This window comes from Zonotrichia albicollis, chromosome 1, assembly GCF_047830755.1.
Source record: "Zonotrichia albicollis isolate bZonAlb1 chromosome 1, bZonAlb1.hap1, whole genome shotgun sequence".
NCBI classification, from domain to species: domain Eukaryota; kingdom Metazoa; phylum Chordata; class Aves; order Passeriformes; family Passerellidae; genus Zonotrichia; species Zonotrichia albicollis.
In genome coordinates this window covers 18,650,267-18,666,727 of record NC_133819.1, presented here as the reverse complement: position 1 = coordinate 18,666,727, position 16,461 = coordinate 18,650,267, and the positions used below count along the sequence as shown (strand labels likewise).

The 16,461-nt window shown below is 35.5% G+C and overlaps 1 protein-coding gene across 1 annotated transcript in view; it reads right to left on the bottom strand.

Moving 5' to 3' along the window:
* Window positions 1-16,461, bottom strand: part of DNAJC1 (DnaJ heat shock protein family (Hsp40) member C1) — a 106,839-nt gene that overhangs the window by 63,881 nt on the left and 26,497 nt on the right. Inside the window, exons 2-3 of the mRNA XM_005480465.4 lie at window positions 5,232-5,333; window positions 4,455-4,501 (exon numbers count right to left, since the gene is read on the bottom strand). Coding sequence (XP_005480522.2) covers window positions 4,455-4,501; window positions 5,232-5,333 — 149 coding nt within the window. The remainder of the gene's footprint in view (window positions 1-4,454; window positions 4,502-5,231; window positions 5,334-16,461) is intronic.

Genomic DNA, 16,461 nt, shown 5'->3' with positions numbered 1-16,461 from the left:
CTTAACTTTTGTTTAAGAAATAACTAGATGTTTTAGCCTTTAAAAATATTACATTTGCAAGACTTTAATGATAATAGAAGAGAATATTTTAGAAACAGAACCATCTATAAAACAAATTATGTTGATAACAAGGTTTTAACTAAGATGCTCTTCCTGTGAAATCTTCAGAGAAATACATGTACAACCTAATTCAATAGACAATTATTAAGCAGTTGCCTTCCTATATACTAAGGGTTGTTAATTGATGCACTGAAAAAGTGGCTACCGATGAAATAAAGTCCATATATTCTGATGGTAACAACGCAGTAATATGTAAACCAAGGTTTCAAACTAACATTTGGCAACCATGTTCTGTTATAAATTATCTGTTAAGAAAAAATAAATGAAGACAGCAGAGCCTCTTGCATTAAGTGCTTTAAACAGCCCTGGGTATTTAGCAGGCTACGTGGCTGCTGTGAACAAGAGCCCGCACGGATTAAGGCTCGGAATCAATGCTCTATTGATTTTACTATCAATGAGCATTATGGCTCACACGACTGGCCATTTTAAGGGAAGATCGCTTCTATTATAACCCACTTTTTAGAGTATATACTGTTAAAAGATAAATCACTGCTTTCAATAGTAATTAAGCTCTGTATTTGAAAAATAAAGATATCAATGATTTTTAGGTTTTCAACTGGAAAATGATCCTACTGAAACTCAGTAGCTCCCATAATTTTTAAATCTTAATTTTCAAATTTCAAATGTGATTCAATTAAAGGTAAGTTTCTCATTAAAGATTTCCTGTATAGACACTTATATTAACTATGAAAGACAGTTAATCTGTGTGCATCAAGAACTACATTTGGAATTTAATTACAAAGCATTCTTTTGGCAACCTATATTAATTGTAACTCTATGTAGGAAAAAAAACAAGCTGAAAAGAAAAGATACATTTGCAGGATTTCTTTCACAAACATATGCACACAGAATACAGCAAATTTTTCACATATGAGTATGCCTACCAGTTGTCTCTGAAATGTAGCAGTCAACAAGCTACAAAAACCCCAAAGAACCGGTACAGAAATAGAAAGCCAAACACATTCCCCATTTAAAACCATGCTGAGTATTTATTTTAAAACTCAGCAGTCTATGAAAGACTTGGTAGTCCTGTACTAAAAGTAACAAATTGCAAGATTATTAACATTTCTTTTTTTTTCTATTTTATTTCATAAAATACTTTTTAGAGTTCTTTGTGAATCAATTACATTGCAAGTAAAAAAATCCATTAACTGTAGTAACTAATTACAGTATCATCCATCTTAATGTAACTACAATTTACTTTTCCCTTTAAGAGAGCCACTGCATTTCATATTTCAAATAATTTCAGAGATCTGATATAGTTTATATACTATAACCTTGAATTAATGAGGAGCATTCTGAACTACAGAAAGATTGCCCTGGTGGTTTTTATTTTGGGAGGCCTATTTTCCTCAAGCTGTCAAAGACATCCAGCACAACATCAGCCAGAACAATTATACCTACAAATACAGATATTTAATTATTAATGAGAACTAAGATAGACACCTTTCTTACTCTACACAAGTGTATTTTGATCTCTTTGCAAATGTTTTGTTTCCTGTAATCAAGCCAACATTGTTACAGAGGACAGGCCTGGTAGGTAAAAAAAGCTCCTTAAAAAGATAACGAACAATGAAATTAAGACCTAAGATTTCTTTTACGTCTAATTACAATTAACCAAAGCGCATAAAATTATTTTTCATAAACTAAGATAATAAAAGGCTAATAAAATTTATCACTGTCAAATTGATTTACCAACAAATGCCCTAAAGGTGAAGTGTATGGCAGGAAATGCACCCATCTCTACATACCCTAAAGACAAAATTTTCTGTAGAACTTCACACTGGAGCGTGTATACAAAAAATAAAATATTGTGTTCTGCTGCATATATGTTTAATTTAATAATGTTTAATTTGATAATTTAATGTTAAACAGTGCTACATTAAATGATGCTGCATGTATGTTTACTGTCAAAATATTTGAATGCTTTGATCATGTTCCACTCAAAAGTGTGTAGGAGAGAAGTCCTAACATGGCAGTATAATAATGATAGTGGTATATTTCACGAGCAACTATATGACTTTCTCAAAAAAGAAAAGCCCAGTTTTAAAGCCCAGTCATATCACTGTCAGTAGAGTAACTGTAATATTTTAACAAAGGCTTCTGCCATCAGATAAAGTAAAAATTCACTGATAAATAAGAAAATGCAAAGGCTTTAGAAAAATAATTACATGTAGCTGGCCAACAGATCTGCCTTTTTAAACACCATTTCTGTTGTCACACAAACGAACAACACCTCTGACATTCACCAAGAATGACATTCACGGAGAAGGGGTTTTATTGTTTCAAAATGAGTTCATCACTCCCCTGTACAGTGCAGGACCCTATTCCTGCTCTTGCTGGCTGCCCTCCCTGCACACACACCAGGAGTGATTACACCGCCTTTGAGAGGAACAGTGAGAGCCAGGTACAGCTGCCTTCACTGCACGGAGCAGGAGCCTGCAGCTGGCTCTCCTCTCAGTGGTACAAACCCTGCCCCAAAGCTTTCAGGGCAGGGAATGGATTCCCACCCAAGTACCAGCATGAGGCTCCAGTGGTTTCTGCCCAGGGCAGGGCCCTGAGCCAGCTCTGAGCCTATCCCACTCTGTCCGTCACCTCACGCAATTCAAACCAAATATCAACATTTAAAGTAGAAAGATTCCAAAAGTAGCAACTCCCACTGTGCAGCTGCAAGTAAGGCTCGAGTTACTTTACACCAGAACCAATACAACAGGGAGAGCAGCTCCTATCACACTTGCTGAAGACCTGTATTAGAAACGTGCTACAACCCCTTCCACGCCACCCTCCATTTACATGCTCAGCTGAGAGATTATCATTCCACTGTGACATAAACCTGAGCAATACAGGGCTTTGCAAGCAGTGAGACCATACAGCTCTGCTCTACAGGTTATTTCTAAACTCTGCATATTATTTACAGAAAATTCTCCAAAAGTAAACACTGCTTAATCCACCACATTTCTATTAATTCAACTATAAAATCAGTATCACCCATACATCCACATTGAGCAAGAAAAATAAGACATTGTCTATTTACAAACTAAGTTAGTGACAATTAAATCAATCTAAGAACAATCTGCTGCTGTTTTAACTTTTCTTTTAATCACTGATGCACTAATTAACAATATTTGAGTAAGTTTGTCATATTTGTAACGTATGCAAGGCTTAAGCCATAGTTTTTGCAAGCTTCTGCATCACAGTTTTGTGCAAAAAGCTTCTATTACAGCTGCAAGGAAATTCCTACAAGTTCCATGATGGAACAAAGTTTCAGAGAAACAACAATCTGAAGTGCATGCAAACAATGCTACTAACAAAAATTTGGGAAGATCTGGGGCATAAATCACTGTTAGTGGCCTGAAATCATTTAGCTAACATTTTTTAAACTTTTGTTAAGTGTAACTTCACAATTAAATTCTCTTTAGAAGGATGCAATAAAAAACCCCACAAATTTCCAAAAGTGCTTTCATGAAGTACATTTTCATGACACTTGAAAAGGGGATTATCAAAAAAGTAGATAATCTGTACTATAAACCCTGGACTCCTGCCAAGACATCTGCAAAGCCAAAATCCCTTCAAGAAATGTCTCATAAAACTCCGTTTAAAGACTTGTAAGCTGAAAGATGATCTACTAAAACACCAACCCAAAAGCAAAAGTCTTTCAGTGTCTCAGTTTCTCTGATAATCATTGGTTGAAACTCCTATTTGTTTAAAAACAGGAAAAAGAGTTCAAAATAATCTTCCAGAAAGTAAATTGGCCCCAGGTTTCCACTTCTTTATCCTACCCTTCAGGTAGTGCTGGAACAGCTCCTGAACCAGCAAGGACAACTAGCATTTATTTAAAAATATTTAAAAGCTTCCACTATTACATCTGAAAGAAAAAAAAAAACCACTATGAACTAAGCAACAGAAAACAATGCTGAAGACAACATACAAAGGAAATAATCCCTAAATATCAGGCAACAAGCCTTTTACTGATACAGGGAGGGATTACTGACATTTGAATAAATGGCCAATATTTTTTAATAGTAGTTTTTAAAAATTGACAACAGAGCAAAAAAGCTGATATGGCTGTTAAGTATTTTTTAAAATTGCTTGAAATAACAGCTAGCTTTCAAAGTTTTCAAGTACTAATTTTAAAGGAGAAAAACCAGTATGTCATGCAAAATCACCATTTTGCCATTAAAGCCAGATTCAATCTTTAATTAAACAATTGCATAGATTTTACTAACTGAAATTATGCAAAAGAATAATCTGAAGTGTTACAACGAAGTCAAATAGAGCTTGAATATAGCACTGGTATGAATGCTTTACTTAAAAACCTGTGCAATTTAACTCACCTCTCCCTCCTTTCTTCATCCTTTAAAACCTCATAGATGGCCACCAACTAAAACAAACAAACACCACACCAAAAAAGAAAACACAGAAAGATTTTACTTTATGACTGAATTTACAAATTTTGAACAGTAGTATCATTTTTACATTTGCCAACAAATGGTCTTGGCTAGTTTTCACTTTTCCCTACACCACTAAGAGGCAAACTCAGTGTGCAAAAGTATATTCATATACAAATGTCATCAGACAGAAACAAGCAACTCTTATACAAGAGTTTCTCCCCATCCTCACATCTGTCAAACTAAGCCTTGTCTCAGTTAGAAGATCCTGAAGATCTTACTAAAATCAAGTAAGCTGAGTTCAGCCCAAGGTATATTTTTAAAGGTAGAGCTAATTACAAAGTCATGTTATTTCACTCCACAAATATTCAAAAATAACTAAAATTAATTCTTTTCATTAAATTATGCCTATCTAGGACCTGTGTTAAGAACTGATCAGAAATTTTCCCCACTGCTTTTGGAAGTGTAGAACATATTTACCTCCTAAGTGTATAAGCATTATGTTCAAATTATTTTTAATATATAGGTAAATATGAAATACAAGTTATTGAACAAGTTAATTCCAAAAAAGTGTACTTGGTTGTAGTCTAGCTACATCAGCAAAACTGTAATTCAATGTTTAACTTACTAATTTCAAAGGTATACCACTGCTCTTACTAAAACAACATCGACATAAAAATTCTATTTTCCCCTAGAAGTTTCATTTCCACACATTTTACTTACTTGCCTAAACTGTATTTCTGCATTTTCATCTTTATTCTTGTCTGGGTGCAGAATCAGAGAAAGCTTTCGATACGCTTTCCGAATGTCTGCGGATGAAGCATCCTGAAAAAGAGGAAAACAAAGCAAATTGTGAGAAAACAATTCCCTGAACTGTTTCAAGATCTGTAGGCAGCCAACCAAGTGTAGGAACTAAGGCAATGTAATTTGAGACATCTAACAACCAAACCTGCAACCAGCCCAGCCTAAATGACTTAACAGCCATTCAGTCCAATCCATCTTTCATCTTAACTCCTTTCATTACCCTGCATCCATTACAACGACATTTGCCAATACTTGCAAACACTTCCTTGCTTCAAACCTAGCCCGGGCACCTTCTGCACCATTTAAAAGTTCAACTGAAAACTGAAAATTATTGCATCTGCATATCTTCAAGACAGACATAATTTCAGCAAATTATCATGCTCAATTTCCCAAACTCAGGACTTGCTAGGAACTCTTCCCTTATTAATATTTACATGCAATTCACTCCTAATAGGACTTCCATTCAACTTCAGCTTCACCATGTCTAAAGAATTGTATTTTTCTAAAGTAGCTTTAAATTGCAGTCTTGGAGCTATACTGTAGCACTGACATCAATCCATACCTTAACCATTATAAGAATTGCACGCATTTTGGGAGAAAAAATAAAATTAAACACAAAATGATGTACCAACTAAGCTGCAAAATGCAAATTTCTGAATAATGACTGCTATTTAGTACATGCTGCAAAGATATCTAGAAATGAAGATACCAAGAGCTGTATTCTGTCATATAGGTGTAATCCTCACCAGAAGATACACAAAACACAACATTTAAACAGAACTACTTGCATTTTACTGCTAACATGTCCAAGGCAACAGTTTAGAAATCAACTGCTTATCTGACAATTTGTATTTCTTGATTTTATATATACTATTCCTAAGTATCTCTCTTATTCCTAAGTATATTCTCTCTCTCAAAATTACAGTATAAGCAGGGACTAAAAACCCAGACCTGAATTAGCCATAGAACAAAGTGAAATAAGATAATTAATGCAATACTGTAATTAGACTGCTAGGCTTTTTATTATATATCATTACTTTAATTTTGGTTTTATAACATAAGGCTATTAAAATGCTGTGTACAAGTTTGGGCCCAGAGTGAATAATAGAAAAAGATTGAACTAGGTGAGGGAGAAAAGCAGGGGAAAATACAGAATTTGTGAAAATACAGCATGGAAAATATCTTTAAGGAAGTTCATATTTTCCCCCAATAAAGGATCGAAGTTTCTGTAGTCTCTGTCAAAGGAAAATATTTTTACTACTAAAGAAGATTTCTCCTGAAAATACCACACATCCCTTTTTAAATTTTTCCATTTTCAACAGCTATTTCTAAGGCATGTGCACATTGAAGCAGAATTCCTCTGCTCAAAAAGCAACTTGCTCCCAGCTTGATTACTGCCAATGAGTTCTTTCATATTGCCATTGTTTCATAGGTTTATTTCTAACTCTCAGCTAAGGGGAAGGAAGAGACAATGACTAAATATCTATTCTAAGTTCAAAGAAATATTAAATTCTTGGTATGTGGACTTAATAGAATTATATGAAATACATGGGAAAAGGAGATGCAAAAATATATTTTATAAATTAGAGATTGAGACTATGATAACCTTGACAAATGGGTACCTCTAGATTTGTATTTTGGATAAACTACAACTTATTCCTTCTCTACCACACATTTAGATAAGCTGGGTACTATTTTTGGAGCACCCATGATTAACAACTCATGATTATGCTTTATCAGTTAAAAACCTAATAAAACATATTAAAGGTTGTTCTGCAATATTCTTCCAATTACTTCAAACAACAAACAAGCAAAAAAGAAGTTACAGTGTTTTCAGTTGTATCTGAAGAATTGAAATTTTAGTTTTATTTGGGAGCAGTTTGTATAAGAGATCAAGACAAAAGGTATTTTATCTGTTCAATGCTTAAGCAAAGCAAAAGATCCCAAGACAACTCTGAAATTATAAAGTTGCTTAAATATTTAGGTTGTTTCACCTTGAGAAGTTGAAATAAATGTATAAACTTACAAATTTATAAACTTACAAAACCAGATGCTTCATCTTGGTTACCAGAAATAATGTAGAGATTGTTTTGTTTCCCCTCATCTACCAACCCAGTCAGCCACTTCATGAACAACACGGGCTTCTCTTCAAACAAAATATAATTATTTAAACACTACAATAGCAAATAAAAAACCAGGAAATATTTTACTGGCCATGGTTTTATCTAAACCATGCAAGTGATCTTTATCAACATATCAGCTTATTGTAATTAAGACTCTAAAGGGTTGAAGAGCATATTATAATATCAACAAAAATTAAATAATGGGATATTATTGTCAATTATTTAATCGCACCTGGCACATATGAATTTCTAAAGCAGTAAGTCTGCCTGCTAACCCATTCCCCACAATATCCCCAAACACAACACAGAGGACCATTGTACATTTGAAATATTTTGCCAATTAATGCTACCTATAGGTACTGTTAGGCATCTTCAGGCAGAGTTCCTGATCCTCTAGAACCCGCCCTGAACAAAAATCATTGGTTTCTGAGAAAAGACTCATCTCTACAGAAGTTCCTTCCTACCAGTGTGTGACTCTAAATAAGTTATAAAGAATGATTCTTTCCAACCAAAAAAGAAACACCTCCCACATTGATGTCAGCTGCTCTGAGAGACCTGACTCTGCTGGCCATCTTCAGTAACATTTCCATAAAAGTTAAAGCTTTTAGACACAGAGTTAAGAGTTGGTATTTTCTGCAGACTAAGACATTATTTTACATATTACAACACAAGTCTAGAGACTAGAGAAAGCCATGACCACACTAAGGTTTTGCTTGTTTAAAAGAACCAACATGTTAGGTTGCTTTGTTTGCTAGAGAAATCTCAATCTCAGTTATTTAAAGAGGGAAAAGCAAAACCTTAATAGCAGAAGGAGCTGATAATGTCACAGACAGCAAGTGCTGCTGATTCACTGATTTCTCCAACACTGCTTCAGGTTTGCAAGTTTTGCCACCAATTGTTGGAAATAAGCCTGTCCCACTGTCACCCTCAGGGGATACAAACATCATGAGTACCACCTCATTTCCTGATAAAATCCTTCCAAAGCAATATTGTCCCATCAGAGTTCCAAGGTTGAACATCTCTTTGTTTTGTGCTACAATTGGTTCTCAGAAATACAAAACTGCAAGTCTACAGTTAGGTAGGCCATAGTATGGCTTCTTATGCGTGGAAATATGCAAGTGTTCATTTTTTAATGCCCAACACTTCATCAAACAGAGTGTCCATGTGCCTAGTTACATGACCTCTAGGCAGAACTTAAAAGTTAAATCTTGTACATTTTTTTTTATAATCCCTTATATTTCAAACAAGTATGTTAGCATAGAAACAAAATTAACATTTAAATAAATCAACAGAATGTCAAAAGTCAAACACATTTCCTAAGATTTCTCCTGGACTTTCACATTTTTGTCTAAAGGGCAACACATGTCAGATTCAAAGAGTGGGACAGAAGAAGAAACATTCTTCTCCCTGTTTATTATGTACTTTTGGCAGCTTGTTGAATTCTGACAATGAAAAACACATTACTAAATTTCATTTTACTCAGCATCATGTCCAAATTCTCTAGTATTACCAAGGAAAGTTCTCTCATACTACAAATATATAAGTAGGAACACAGAAAGGAATTTTTCACAACAAAAAAAAAAAATAAAATATATAAATGCACATTTGTCTTCCATTCTTTTAAAATTAAATTCCTGTTCAAGATGCACAAAGTTTTAAATCTGGTCTCCTCCTCTGCCTATACAAATTCAGAGTCCCACAGAGTTCATGTCCACCTTTACAATAAATCAAACAACTGGTGTAGTACACAATACAAGCATATTACTCCATTGCTTCCATTCCTAATGTAACTATGATTACTAATGAAGCTAAAAAAAAGCCTCATTGTGTTCCCAAGACAATTCTTGGTGAACACATAACATATCAGATATTGCCATAGGCAAACAGTGATTAGGTCAAGGGGAAAAAATAATCAATGTCTACATAGTTTTCACTTACCAACATACACAATTCAAAACCTAAATTGTTCCCTTGAGTGCAATGCAGTTATACAACAAGACTTAGTTACTCACAATTTAGCAACTGCTTCTAACGCACTAAATGTGCTCAATTCATCTTGGGTTTTAAATATGTCTGCCAATGTCTTCAAATAGGTTGGCAGCATCTTTATTAGCAATGGAAGGCTCATGGTCCCAGAACCAACTATGCAGTCAGAAATCACATTTCTATTCACTTGCAGTTTGTTCAATCACTAGTTAGTGGATGAAAAGAAAATGGCATCAGTCTATCTATTTCATTGCACTGCTGCTGAATGACTGTGTAGAATTTTCCACAGCCATGTTACTGAAGCTATATGGCAAAAAGTGACAACTGTATAGAGCACCAGCTGACTGTATTTCGAGTCTGAACTTGTCAGCAACATCAGCGCAGGCAAGCTTTCATGAGGCCTTTTTCAGCCTTCCCAAACTATAAATCAAACCTACGAAGCTTTGGTGTGTGGATTTTGTAATTTTCCTTTTTTTTTTTTTTTTCCATTCTAGAGCAATTCAAATGTATTGGGTTTCTTTGATAAAAATATTTCATTCAGTACTTCTGTGTAGAAGAGAGGGTATAAGTCACCACTTTCCTTCTGGTGAGCATCAGCCATACAAGCTGAAGCAGAACAGGAGGAAACAAAGTACGCTTTGTAAATTTACAATCACCCGTTTTCCAGCTATGATTTCAAACTGCAGGATGTACAGCCTGTCCCACAAAACTCACCAACGTGCAGGCACAGATAACTGGACAGAAGCTACCACCATCTATTAAACATTGTGTCAACACTGATACTATCTATTTGTTTGTCTTCATGTGAAGTCCACAGAAAATGAGTATCCCTAAGTGTCAGAGAACAAACAAACGTGACTGCAGGTCAACAATGGAACACCCACTGTCCTCACTCCTTAGGCAGCACCGAGGAACTCGGGTGGGTGATTGCCTCCTTAGTGCCTCATTAACACACGGAGACAGAACAGCACAGCTGAGACTCCACAGCCCCTCCCCAGGTAACTCTTAGGATGGAAACCACACAGCCAAGCCCCTTTTTCCTCATTCTTTACCCTCTCTTTGCTTTAGCACAGGCTGACACAGACCCTCAATACCACTCCCAGATTTACTTCACACATACTTACTGCAACCTGGTCTTAATTTAAGCTCCCGTGACCAGATTAGTTCCAAGAAGTACACCTGATTTTGCCAAGTCTGCATGTGGAAAAACATTTATAAGGGAAATAGAATCTTGTAGAAAATTCCAGAGGTGGGAAGGACCTGCTGGCAATCCTGAAGAATATAACTCTAGGAAAGGAAAACAAGTGTCTCCCAGAAGACCAAGCATTATCTGTGAACTTTCATAGTTAATAGATACCAGCTGAGTTTTGGCTTAAATTTCTCGCTGCATAACCTTTGTTCAATTACCCTTTATTTTTACTGAACTTTTTCTAAGACACTCATCTTTTCCAAGGATGTAAAATGAGTAAAACTCAAATTTGCTGCTTGTCTACAGATGAATACTCGGAGCATACACAGGGAGGAGGAGAGATGTGCTCTGCTGCAAACCCAGCCATGTGTCTCACAACATTCCATTGATTTAAACTGAATGGCAGCACAGCAGGGAAATACATAGGAACTAAAAATAATGCTAAAAAGGTGTTTTAATGCTTTTTTATTCTGCTAAGTTTTAAAGCAATTCATGAAATGAAAATGAATACAAACCAGCACAATGTATTCCTGTAAGCTTCTGATAACTGGCACAATCCCTTCACTGGCATGTTTGTTTCCAGGGGAGTGTGTCAAATGAAAGAAGACTCTGTTTTCAGCCTAGCATGCCAAATGAATGAAAATTCTGCTGCCTCATGCTTGAGAAACCAAAAAAAGTGCTCTCCTCAGCATATGTGCACAATTATATGGGCTTAGGTTTTCTTCACCAACTTGAACAACAGTATTTATATATAATTCTTTTCTTCCTTTCAACTATTTTACCTTCTGCATTTTTTCAGAAACTGATTACTTAGGAAAAATTACACTGTCCAAGAGAACAGTGTCATGTACAACCATAAGTATATATTTTAATACAGACTTTGTCTCTGAGATGCAGAGAACACTCATCAACTCTCAACAGCTTTAGAATTATTCTTCAAATTCACAATGGATAGAGGCTACCAAACGACAACTGAGGAAAACTCAAGCCGGTATTGACTAATAAAAAATTCTTCCTACTGCTGTATTTTATTTGCATTTAGTTTTCTATTCTGATAGCTCAAAATTAAGCAATTAGTAGATAATCTTTATTTATTTCACATGCTTTTCCAGGAACACTAGTACATATTTATTTTTATTCTATTTGGTACATGAAATTATTGTTTACACAGTTACATGTATTACATATTTTTATAATATGGATAGTTGTGTATATTTATATATACATGTGTGCATATACCTCATAGACTAAAGAAAGTTGTTTCTAGTGAGTTCTCTTAAAAATCTGCCTATTACATCTGAGATTTCCAGCCTACAGCTCTCACATAAAAACATTACCTACAAAATTCCTGATCCTGCAACACTTTCAGAGGAACTAAGTTGCTGCAAAGAAAGACTATTGCTTTTGCAGCCCAGGTTGGCAGGGAAAGCAGAATGTGGTGTCTCCTGCAGTGCATTTCATGCCCAGTGCCTTTGCTCTCAGACAGCACAGCCCCTTGATTGACAAGAGGTGACACTGGACCCAAGGACAGCTGCATGCACTCCCCATTCACTGCTGTGGAGCATGAGCAAAGATTTTAGGGTGTTGCATCTGACAAGTTCCAACCCTTCCCATGATGTAATGCCAAAAATATGCTGCTATTTGACTGTTTATATCGTGCTCTTGGTACATTTCTGCTTCAGAACGTTTCCAGCTTCTTTTCTTAGCGTAAGGAATTAAAGAAAATTAGAAAATCAGCAAGGCTACATCCCTACCACACCTTTACCTCTTCCTCCTTTTGCTATTCCTGTTCTCATGACACCCTTGCACTAGAACTGACCCATACTCTGATACACGTAGACATCTTTCCAAAAAACTCTTCCCTGATTTCAGTTCAAGGGTAGAATTTGCAGGGAGATTTCTAACAACTACACACTAAGATCTTAATGACAACTAAACACCTATTTAAAAAATAAATAATAACCCCCCTAAAATTGTTTAAGCTTTGAATTACCGAATTCCTGTGTCACCTAAACAGTTACTGTCACTTCTGTGTCTACAACTTCAATTGCTGAAACTTTTCCTATTTTTATCAAAGGTGTTTATTACCCTCCTTCTGATGGCCAAAAAATGAAGAAAGAGCATCTGAGGGACAGGATATAGGAGGTATGAATGAAAACACAATGCCATACAAGAAGCAAACAAAGCACAATTATCTTCAACACAAAAGTTTTCAAAAATATACTATTATCTAATGCATCAACAACACTCACAAGGTGAATAATCCCCACAGGCGTTAATTTATAGAATAAACATTAACTATTTATTAGCAACTTCTTCAGCTTATCAGCAGTGAAGGACACCAATATATATGCCCATACACCCAGATACATCCATCATACACATTTTCACATATATACACATAGTAGTTTAAAAACAAAGGTGTAAAAACCTTATGTCCCCAGCAGCCCTTAATGTTTATACAATGCTCTAATTTATATTTGTAATTGCTGCTCAACTCCATGAAGCATTTTAAAACCAGAGTTAAATAAGTTTGGAAAGAATAGTGTGACCATTTTTCTACACTGATTTTAGTAATGCTTTTAATGTACAACCTTATTTTAAACAAAAACATGGGTATCATACAGCTTTCTCTTGCAAGCGCAAAACAAAATGGAAAGAAAATAAAAATAAATCACACCTTAAATATTGAAAGGCCCTAACAGTAAAAAATGAAAAGGTGTATCAAAAAGGATTTTATGAAGCCTGTGTCCCAAGCTCACAGTCAGTATTTTAACTGGCAAGTGAATTACAGAATCATGATTAACCGGGTAGTTAACACTAACCCGAAAAACCTACATGATGCAGTCAAAGAGAACGGAGTTCTAGAGTTTTAAAAGATCTGGACAAATCAGAGAATTGCTGTTAAAAAATATGACATTATTTCCTGAATGAAAGACTAATGGTCTACATCTGGACAGAATTCATCAACGACAAAAACCCAGGATAGAAAAAAGCAGTTAGGCAGAAATGAAGGGTGAGTCAGAGGCACGATGCTGCCTTTCTGTGCTGCACAGCACTGTGACACGAGCAGTATGGCAACAAGCAGCCGTGCCATGTCACACAACAATTGTAAGACCTCAGCAGATTGCTGCACCCAGTTCAAACAATGCAATTAAAGACAGCCAGGAACATGTTCAGATGATAAACAAAGAAATCTTACTAATAAGAGGTCTAGAAGAATAGAACAGTGACTTGTTCAGAAAAGCCAAAAGAACAGGAGTGACTTAAGCTTACAGAAAAGGCAGCTGACACAAGGAAATAACATATTTAAATATGCAAAAGGTAGCTTTAAAGGAAAACTTTCATTATTGCTTTGTCTGATCTACCCGGGGCTAAGCACTATCAGTCAGCTGGCAGCACAGGAAGATTCAAGTCAGGTACCAGGAAAACATCCCATAAGCAACACCAGCATATCACTGGAACAGACTGCTGAATCTCCCTCACAAGCAAGTCTTGCATACATTTATCAGGCAGGACTTCGATTTAACCAGCTCTGTCACAGCAGGGTACAGTAGGTCACTAACAGTCTTATATTTTAGAATTTAAATACCCTTTTGATGATCAATTTAATAATTACACTGAAAATATTCCAACTGGATTTACTGCATCTGTTTATGTAGTTTAAAAGGTCCTAGCTGAAAGACAATATTCTTGTCACACTGAAGATGACAGATGTTCATGCCAGAAGAGTCCATGAAATTTCACAGAACCTAAAAGGGCTTCGAAAGGAGTGGCAAATAAAAAGGGGCGGCAGGAAACACTTCTTAGCTATGAAAACCCATGGGACCCCACTCCATGATTTGCACCACTAGGCATTAGGCTTATTTGTCCTGTTACACAGCAGCTGCTCCAAACTAAGAAAGCCATCCCGCAGCAGATGATCACAAGTAAGGCATCCATATCATTTGAGTTTAGAATACTTTTACATCCATTACCAGCTTTAACCTTGAAAGATGGTAATACAGAACAGACAGGATAAGCAAGGTTCCTTGACAATGTCAGATGAAAATAAGCACTAAGCTGAACAAGAAAAACAAGCAGAAATTTCCACAAGTAAAACTTTTTTAAAATAAATTAATTTAACTGTTCCTTTAAAAATATTCTGTATCTGGGTTATTATAAATACATCCTCAAATGCTGCAACAAAACCACATAAATTAGGATAGCGTAGAGCTGCTGTAGTAAACCACATCCATGAAGAGCAGGCATAATTCATTCATTTAAGACAGAAAGCAGGAGCTTCTCTCTCCAAATATTATATATATTATATATGTTTACAATATATTTATATTTTTTTACTTAATACATTTCATATTTGCTTCCACCCTACTTTTCCTATAATATTACTGAAGGGCTCATTTTGTAGAAGCAATGTTATTTTTCTTAGGTTAAGGACACTTAGCAATAGCTCTGTCCACTGAACCTGAGCTGAGAGATCCAGGTGTACCTGAGTCCACAGTTCCTCATCTGTTTGTTTATCATTCTAGAGTCTAAAAAAAGACATGCAGAATTTACTGAGATCAAGTAGTTTTTCATCTCACGGTGCAAAATCCACATTGTCCAGTTTGAATAAATTCTTAGCACCTTTTTCCAGAAAATAACCATTGTTAAATGAAAAAAAAAAAATAGAAGATACCACATCATGTGTGAGGTGGTTCTATTTTCCATGAATAAAACCATATTTGGGGAACGCCACTCACCTGCCACAAGGCAAAATTGTTTCATTATTTATTTTTGGCATATAAAACAGAAAAGGTCTACAAATCCTGAGCTATGGGCCATTCATTTAAAATTTGGACTTGATCCTTCAGGGTCCCTTCCAACTCAGAATATTCTGTGATCTTAAAAAAATATCAAATGTAAGCAGTCATAAAAAAAAGAGAAAAAATATTTTACCTTAACTTCAAACCCAACTGATCAGGAGTGGCAAAATGCTGCATATTTTTAATCAAAGATTAAAAATACTAATACTAATGCCTCTGAAAGCCCTAAAAGACATTTCTAAAAAGGTATTAATTTATTCAAAAATTATTTCTCTGTGTATGCTTTTCAAAAACATTGTTTTAAATATTTAGGTTTATAAAGAACTAGCAGCAGCATTTGTCAAATTCTTTCCTTCTTTATTCAGAATACTTTCTACTGAGCTAGTTAGGATTTAGCCCTACCCGTCATGTAGGAGATGGTATAATGATCCCTTTATACTCATTAACTACCATTTTAATGAGCTATTACTACCTCGGGACTCAGAAGACCTCAGGGAGGTTGTAACATGCCACTACCTATATAGTAATTCACTGCTGAGTTAGTACATAGCCTCCTTGAAAGAATATAGGAATGCCCTCCATCGTTGTCTTTAGTTCAGATGGCAGCATCAGCAGGATTTTTGCACGTAAGACACATCCCATCCTGAAACTTGTAAAGCATCTCAGTTAAACTCCAATAAGCTTAACAGATGAGTGTAAGTGTAGCCCACCACGCTGCTAAATGTTTTCACCCTACTAAAAAAAGGAGCTGAAATCATAAGCATTGTGTGATCACTTCAGCTCACAGTTTGATGGCATAGAATATAGCAAATCTGATCAAGGGCCAGGGTAGGAGGAAGGGGAAACGACCATCGCAAAGCGCTATTGGCAAAACCTGCCACAATATCTATGAGCCATAAATTAGGCAGCTGATATCCAAAGGCACACAGATAAAGAAATCAAGTTCAGATTAGAAATCATTAATTAAAATTCACACATAAAATTAATTTATAAGCAACTGAAGCCTAAATAATGTTAAAATTTAAAAATTGCGGACATATGTGAAA